Raw genomic sequence first — 9,071 nt, forward strand, 5'->3', positions numbered from 1 at the left:
GGTCAGGGGCGGAAGGAGGGTGACCGAAGGCACAGATGAAGAGGAAGGTCTTGAGGAGGGTGTTGAAGGCGGCAAGGGAGGGGGCGAGGCGGAGGGACTGTGGGATGGAGTTCCATACGGCGGGGGCAGAGTAGCTGGAGGCGAGGTATGTGAAGCAGGCCGGAGCCCACTGAGCAGAGGGAGCGAACAAGTTGATACGGGGGTCGCAGAGAGGTGGGGGGGGGGGGGGGGGGGAGCAAGGCCATGGAGGGCTTTGAAAGTGAGGACGAGGATCTTGAACTGTATCCGCTGTGTGATGGGAAGCCAGTGGAGTCGGGCGAGAATGGGAGTGATAGCGGTCACGGAGCCCGGCGCGAGAGAGGACAGGTCCTGCAGAGTTTTGGATGGAGGGAGGAGTTGGGGGGGGGGGGGGGGGGGCGACAAGCAATGAGTTTGCACAGTCGAGCCTGGATGTAATGAAGCCGTGTGCGTGTGCCGGCGGTGTGAGACAGTGGCGGAGCCGGGCGACGTTGCGGAGGTGGGGAAGGCAGAGCGAGTCATGGGGTAGAAAGGACAGTTGAGGGTCAAACCAGACCCCGAGGTTCGGGACTGGCTCAGTGAGGGGGAGTGAGCCCCACGGACGGCGATGCTGTCGGCGCCTGAGGTGAGGAGGAGAGCCAAACAGGAGCCTCGGTCTGGTTGACGTTCAGATGTAGAAAGTTCGCTCTCGTCCAGGACTTGGCGTCTGACAGACATTCTGTACACCCCCCCCCCCCCCATGCCCCACACCCTCACACACACCCTCACACACACCCCGCCATGTACACACACACTACACCACCCCAACATACACACACACACACACTACTCCCCCCTCGACACCCCCGTATCATCACTCACCCACCCGCCCATCCCTTACCACCCATCACACACACCCCCTTCAGCCACCACCACCCCCCCCCCCCACCTCGGCTCACACACACCCTCACACATAGACACACACAGATCTCCACAGATGGTGGCGGTGGGGGGAGGGGAGGAGTCAGAGATCCTCATTAACACCGTCACTACCAACAACAAATAAGACCCTCCCACCACCACACACACCAACTCACACACACAACAGACACACACACACACACACACACACACACACACACACACACACAGACACACACACACAGACACACACAGACACAGACACACACACACCACACACAGACACACACACACACACACAGACACACACACACAGACACACACAGACACACACACAGACACACACACACAGACTCACACACACACAGACACACACAGACACACACACACACAGACTCACACACACACAGACACACACACAGACTCACACACACACACAGACACACACACACACACAGACACACACACACACAGACAGACACACACACACAGACACACACACACACACAGACACACACACACAGACACACACACAGACTCACACACACACAGACACACACACACAGACACACACACACACAGACACACACACACACACACACAGACACACACACAGACACACACACACAGACTCACACACACACAGACACACACACAGACACACACACAGACACACACACACACAGACACACACACACAGACTCACACACACACAGACACACACACACACACACCCTCACACAGCTGTTAGGTGAGGGTCAGAGACGAGGACGACAGCAACAACAACAACACAGACAGACAGACACTGTGTGTGTGTACTCGGGTGTGAGCGTCGCCGCCTGTCGCGTGTGGGGGATTAATCAGCGCGTCCCCCCATCACCTCCCGCCTCCTCTCACCTTCCTGCTCAGGTATTCCCGGACGAGGGAGGCCGCCATCTCCTGCACGACGCCGTTGTTGTCCATCGCTTCCCTCACGGATTCTCCCGTCTCTCTCTCTCTCGCGCGCTCTCCCTCCGCGGCCAACCGAACCCCGATGACCGGAAGTCCCGCCCATCTCGCGGCGGCTCCCCGCTCCTCCGATTGGTCGAAGCCGGGGCCCTCCTCTGCCGCCATTGGTTGCGAGCTCAGGGGGGGCGGGACTTCCGGGGTTTTGATGACCGGCGCGGAGCGCGTTGCTGAGGAAACTTGGCGGGTGCGCGTGCGCAACGGCGGCGGCGCGCGCAGCTCCAACCGCCAACCGCCTTAAAGGGGCAAGGTCAGCCTCACCAGAGAGAGAGAGAGAGAGAGGGGATTTTTTGTCCCCCCACACAAAAATAATAATAATAATAATAATTTTTAAAAAATGCTGTTCGGCTTAATCATGTTACTGCAAAATGCTCGTACAACGCTGGTGCTATCGTTGCTGCTAATAAAAGTCATATTGTCAGTAAATATGATGGTATTAGTAATCAATCAATGCAATCATGTTCTTGATCAATACAATGATGTTGTTAATCAATACAATAATATTACTAATCGATGAAATAATATTATCAATCAATAACATGCTATTGTTAATCAATGCAATAATATCAATCGATGCAATAATATTATTAATCAATGAAATAATATCAATCAATACAATAATATTATTAATCAATGAATTAATATTAATCAATAAAATATTATTATTAATCAATACAATAATATTACTAATCAATGAAATAATATTATTAATCAATAAAATAATATCAATAATACAAATGATAATGATGATAACAATATCAATAATACTATTATTAATTAAAGAAGCAACAGATTATTCACAATTAAAATAATATTGATATTAATAATATCGCCATCATCATTATAATAAGTAATATCATTAACAGTTATCATTATTTTTATTATTAATAAAAACAGCGGAATAATATTAATAAAATAATAATAACGTTATTAATAGCGAAAATAATGCTGACGACAATATGGTTATTAGCAATAACATGAATGAGAAGAAGTCACATTGAGAAAGTGATAACATGGACTCCAACAGTTGAAGTTAATAATAATAATAATAATAATCCTTGTGTTTGATTTCGCGCCTCATCACGTCGTTGCGACGCCTCAGAGCGCTTCACATACTGGAGTTATTTGCCCGAAGTTGCCCGAAATATTAGACTATCACCGCATCGGTTGTACGTGGGTGTGGGGCGGGCGTTGTTGTCGCTGTTTACTGAGTCTGCCTGTAGCTACATCGGCGCAGGAACAACCGCGAGAGCTTACGAGGCCACCATCACCACGTCCAGAAGCCATCGGCAAAGGGGTGGGTTTGGTGCACCCGAGCGGGAGAAAAGGGGGGTCGGGGGGTGGGGGGGGGAGATGAGACGTAGAGAAGGCGTCGAGAGCGAGAGAGAGAGATGGAGAGAGAGAGAGAAAGAGAAGGAGTAATAATAATAATAATAATAATAATCCTCGCATTTGATATAGCGCTTTTCACGTCTTCTCGACGTCCCAAAGCGCTTCACAGAACACACTGTAAAGCGAATTGACTGTATATTTGTGGGCGAACGCGGCGGCCGATTGCGCACAGCAATGTCCCACAAACAGTCGTGGATTGAAAATGACCAATTTATTATTGTTTTTGGTTTTGGAGGATTATTATTAGGCTCTGTGTGGGGTAAGGAAACTTGCCCGAGGTTTGGCCCTCTGCCTGGAATTGAACTCAGGTCTCTCGCTCGCAAAGCGAGTGCTCTGACCACTGAGCCACAGGACTCCCCAAACGCTGTAACGTGCACAGCGGGGATGTAGGAATTCATCCAGCCCAGGGGTACACACGGCCGGACCGGTCAGTCGACGGGCAACGCTGTCCGCTCAGGCTTCGGTGTTCGCAAATAGCCCTTGGCCTCTCCGCGCAAAAGGGGCCGTCATTCAGCTTCGTGGTTCCCGGTCAGTCGCTGCGAATTGAACACACGCGGTTTCGAGAAACCGCTCGTTAGGCCACCGTTCGACGCCTAACGTTAAATGAAGAATAATTCTTGCTTTCGATACCGTGCCGATGACAGACGTATCGCGATCGTCGTCGTCGTCGTCGTAATAATAATCATAATAATCTTTGCATTTGATACAGCGCCTCTTCACGCCTTCGAGACGTCTCAAAGCGCCTTCACGGAATGGACCGTGCAGCGAGTTGACTGAGTATCTTGCTCCCCACCGAACTCCTGGACATCGGCTTATCTCAAGACTAAAGGAACAGGGAGACGGCGGAATCCTCCCCAAAAGCTGTCCATCCCTCTTTCTGCGTCTCAGTTGTTTTACCCCACGTGAAACGGAGCCTGTTCAAGACCCCTAGCGGCCCGCGAAGGGCGGGGGGGGGGGGGGTGGGTGGCCTGTCTCTGGGACGAGGGGAGATGGAGGTAGAAACTCGTAAAAGTAAGACGTAACTTTGGAACAGTTGGACTCATCGCGGGGAGGAACAGTGGAGAGGTACGTCAGTGACGTTGCCCCCGTGGAATCGGGTGGCATCGGTTTCGTTGCATCTCACTGCTTCAATGTCACTTCAACGAGGTAGTAATTCTATGTGGTGTCAAAGGAGATTAAAAGTAATTCACACCTCCTGTGTCGGGTGAAGTCCCTTTCTGGCGAACGCCTTACACCGCTGGCGACGCAATCACCCACGAAACGTGCAGTCAATTCACAATGGGTTATAGGAACATAGGAATTAGGAGCAGGAGCAGGACATTCAGCCCCTCGAGCCGGCCCCGCCATTCAATAAGGTCATGGCTGATCTTCTAACCCAACTCCATCTGCCCGCCTTATCCCCATATCCCTTAATCCCTCTATCCTTTAGAAACCTATCACCCCTCTATCCTTCAGAAACCTATTATATTCCGTGAAGCGCCTTGAGACGTCTCGAAGACGTGATAAGGCGCCGTATCAAATGCCTTTGAAGACATTCCCACTTCCGCGAAAGACGTGATTTTTTTTTCTCTCTCTCTGCTCTCTGCCTCGACCAGTTCGTTTACCTGCAAGGAGCCAGGTTCCAATCGGCAGATGAAACCAAAGGAGAATCTTATGCAGTTATCCTCGAAGCTCATCTCGGGAAAAATCTGCAAGGCAGAGTGAGAGAGAGAGAGAGAGAAAAAAATTAAATCGCACACCTGCGTAAATGATTTAGCAAATCACCGCGTAATAGCCCTTTCCGTTCGATAGGCAGAAAACGGCCGTCTTTTCACACTTCGCCTTAACCCGTCTTGGGACCTGGAGAACCCACGGACTCCGAGTGAAACTCCAGGGCAGTGCTGGGGGGGGAGTCGCAGGTGCCGTCCTTCAGATGAGATGTTAAACCGAGGAGGTCCCGTCTGTCCCTGTTCAGGTGGAGTTCCTCTCTCTCTCTCTCTCTCTCGATGTCCTGGATGACACCCCCCCAGATGAGATTGGAAGTTGTTGCAAGTATATTAGTTCCACGATCACCATAAACCAACACCCCCCGCCCAACACAGTCACGACACTTTGACGTTTCAAGCTTTTTGAGGCACGGTTTCAAATGCAAGGATTGTCTTTCTGTTATTATTCACGAGTTTATGGATCTCGTATCCGTGGTCCGCTGGAACTCTTCTATAATCCCTCCAGCTCGCACCCCACACTCCCCCATCCCCAAACCCCACCGCTTCAACCATGAACATTTGGAGTGGAGTCCCTGTCGCTCAGGGGTTAGAGCACTCGCCTCGCAAGCGAGAGGACCCGGGTTCGATTCCCAGGAAGAGCGAAACCTTGGGCAAGTCTCCTCACTCCACACACACGCACACACACGTCTCTGTTTACCAGCAATAAGTAGGAACCCGGTTGTTAGTCGATTGGTGGATCGCTTTTCCGGGGGGGGGTCATAAAATCCCTTAAAAAACAATTGTTGACTCAACCCACGGGTGTTTGTGGGGACGCTGCTGTGTGCAATTGGCTGCCGCGTTTCGCCCACAACATATACGGTCAAAATCACTTTACAGTATATCCTGTGAAGCGCTTTGAGAGACGTCTCGAAGACGTGGTAAGGCTCTATATCAAATGCAAGGATTATTATTATTAGTAGTAGTAGTATTTGTTTTGCTGGATGGCCCAAAAGGTTGACCGCCACAGTTCTAGAGCATTGTTTTCCCGTCACACTTGCTACCTTGGTCAGTACGTCAGCAATCTTAGAGGCATTGCTGGGTGCCACCTCTTCTCTCTCCTGAAGGTCGGGAGCCCCTCGATCCACCGCCTGCTCTATCGGGACGGTCGGAGCGAGCGGGAGGGCTTCAGTCACCATGACTGCTCCAGCGCAGAGGAGTACGCACAAAGCCAACCAGGCTCTCATCTTGTCCCTGCGCTCTTCACTCACAGTCAAGGTTCAAGTGATATGAGTAACTCTGCGTTTCATATTGATTCGTATCATCAATCATTAGAGATCTTGTTTGGAAAGTCTCTCTCTCTCTCTCTCTCTTTTTTTGGGTGGGGGACACACATCAATTCGAGCTTATTTGTACCAGAGACCACATTAGTTGCCACATTAGTTTTTATCTTTACTTTGAATGAAAAAATATTTTTATTTCTCCTGTCTTGTCTTTTGCGCCTGCTTCATCCCTGAGTGGACTTGTCGTGGCAACTCCGCTCGCGTGCAGAACTAACAAGGCCTCGGATACAACGCCTCGTCAGGTCGTCAAAAGGATCTGGGAATTTTGTAGGCAAACGATTTGATAATAATCCTGGCGTTTGATATCTCTCTCTTGGGGTATCTGAAACTCCTCAACCTCTCCGTATCTCACAGCCCAAACCCTCGTCCACGCCTTCGTTACTTCCCGGCTGGACTATTCCAATGCCTTCCTCACTGCTCTCCCCAACTCCACGATGCACAGATTTCAAGAGAGCTCCTGCTAAAGGTAATAATAATCTTCAGCAGTGTTTTTGTCGTGACTCGAGTGAACCGCGCACCTTGTTTATTGTGGCGGGTGATCTGTGAAGTTAAAGGTTTTTTTATTAACCAGGAGGCCGGGAATCCACAAACAGACGATGGATAATTGAGCCAAATTCTCTCAGGAATTGCCACACGGAAATAAATACGCAAGCAGCCGAGCAGTAATTATTTCAGGGCAGTCAGAGATGCGTAGAAAAGCGGTCATTATTCAATTTTTTAAAAAAAAATTGGAAAGAAGCCAATGGTTTGCAGCCTCAGGCCAGGGCTTTGAACTCGCATAGTCCAGGCTGACACTCCGGGCAGATCCAGAAGAGCGCTGTATTCTCAGAGGTGCTCTCCTTTGGATGAGGCCGTTCAGGTCCCATCTCAAGACCCTCCTCTCCAACCTCGCCTTTGGTCACCCTCCTGCCCCCTACCCTCCCCGCTCTCCACCCCTCCCAACCCCCAGCTCGAGTCCAAGTCCCTGACTGTCCAGGTAGTAAAGGTAATTAGAGCTCTCGCCTCGCGAGCGAGAGGACCCGGGTTGAACTCCCGGGCGGGTCGAAACCTTCGAAAGTTTCCTTGCTCCACACGCTTATTAGCCGATCAGCGGATCGCTTTCTGGGGGTAATAACCCCTTCAAAGTAACTAACAAAATAAATAGACAGTTAAATGCAAGTATTATTATTATTAATCAAATAGTAAGATTTTTTGAAGAAGAATTAAGCAGCGATAAAGGACGCTGTTTGGTTAAGCGCGTGGAAAGCTAAATTAACGCAGCCGTTGGATGCAATTTTGGACATGATTTTCTTTTCTGTACTGATATTTATTTTTTCAGAATTAATGTTTCTTTATTCCCTGACAGTGTACTGCCTCTGTTTACGGTATTTGTTTGGGTTCACTTCCCGTGGATTAGCAGTCAAGTTGCTGTGATTCCGCCTCCCCTCACGAACCCTCCAATGGAAAGCTTTTACAAGTAATTCAGTTTGAATTTACTAGAATCGAGAATAGAGGAAGAAATTCCTTGATTCAGCAACGCAAGCGAGGTTTGAAAGTTGTGTTCACCTAAGCATTTAATAATTCTCTGCTGCTCAGCACCTTTGCAGGTAATTCGCCATAATAATTAGTAATAATAACAATAATAATCCTTGCATTGATGTTGCGCCTTATCAGGTCTTTGAGACATTTCAAAGCGCTTTACAGAATATGTAAAGTGTAGTGACGGTATATTTCGTGGGTGAAACGCACAGCAGTGTCCCCACAAACAGTCGTGGATTAAGTGACCAAATCATATTTAAAATTTATTTTGAAGGAATTATTACCCCCGGAAAACTGATCCGCCGATCGACTAATAACCGGGTTCCTATTTACTTTTACTGCTACATAAACAGAGGCGCGCGCGCGTGTGTGTGCGTGTGTGGGTGTGTGTGTGGAGTGAGGAAACTTGCCCGAGGTTTCGCCCTGACCTGCCCGGGAATCGAACCCAGGACCTCTCGCTCGCGAGGCGAGGGCTCCAACCCCTGAGCTACAGGGACTCCACTCGATGGCATGAACCCACCTTTTCTCACCGGGCTCAGAGATGGAAATAAATGAATGCACTACTACGTGCATATTGCTGGCATGCGCTTCTCCTTCGATAAAAAATGAATAGGCATCTAATGGCATGTTACCAGCCCACTGGTCTCGGCAAAGCTCAATATTTTATCGGCTACGGAATAATTTGAAGGAATTATGACCAATCTATTATCAGTGTTATTTTTTTTGAAGGAATTATTACTCTCTGGAAAGATGACGCCAAATAGGCCAAAGGGCTTTCTTCATCCAAACCATTGTGGCGGATGAATGCTGGCGAGGATTGGTTGGGTTGAACGACCTGTTTTTTGTGGCTGTGAAGACTATCTGTGTAAACCTAACACAGGTGGATGTCAAAGATCCCATGGCGCTATTCCAAAAGATGAGGGAGTTTCTCTCTCTCTTTCTCTCTCTCTCTCTCTCTCTCTCTCTCCCGGTGTCCTGGCCACCGATTTCCCAAATAAAATCAGTCACTCGCTTCACGGCTGTTTGTGGGGACGCTGCTGCGTGCAGTTTGGCCACCGGGTTTCGCCCACGAAATGCACCATCAAACCATTTGACGATGTATCCTGCGAAGGGCTTTGAGACGTCTCAACGGCGCGATAGGGCGCTGTGTCGAACGCCAGGATTCTTCTTCTTCTTATTATCTGTGCAATCTTGTGAATTCAGCAGATTTCGA

The 9,071-nt window shown here is 49.3% G+C and overlaps 1 protein-coding gene across 1 annotated transcript in view; it reads right to left on the reverse strand.

The window, feature by feature from the left end:
• The window catches only part of mindy4 (MINDY lysine 48 deubiquitinase 4), a 54,912-nt gene extending 52,944 nt beyond the window's left edge, over positions 1-1,968 (reverse strand). Inside the window, exon 1 of the mRNA XM_007910072.2 lies at positions 1,816-1,968. Coding sequence (XP_007908263.2) covers positions 1,816-1,881 — 66 coding nt within the window. The 5' untranslated portion in view covers positions 1,882-1,968. The remainder of the gene's footprint in view (positions 1-1,815) is intronic.
• Between the last annotated feature and the right edge of the window lie 7,103 nt (positions 1,969-9,071).

The sequence above is a fragment of the Callorhinchus milii genome, unplaced genomic scaffold (genome assembly GCF_018977255.1).
Source record: "Callorhinchus milii isolate IMCB2004 unplaced genomic scaffold, IMCB_Cmil_1.0 Scaffold2, whole genome shotgun sequence".
NCBI lineage: Eukaryota > Metazoa > Chordata > Chondrichthyes > Chimaeriformes > Callorhinchidae > Callorhinchus > Callorhinchus milii.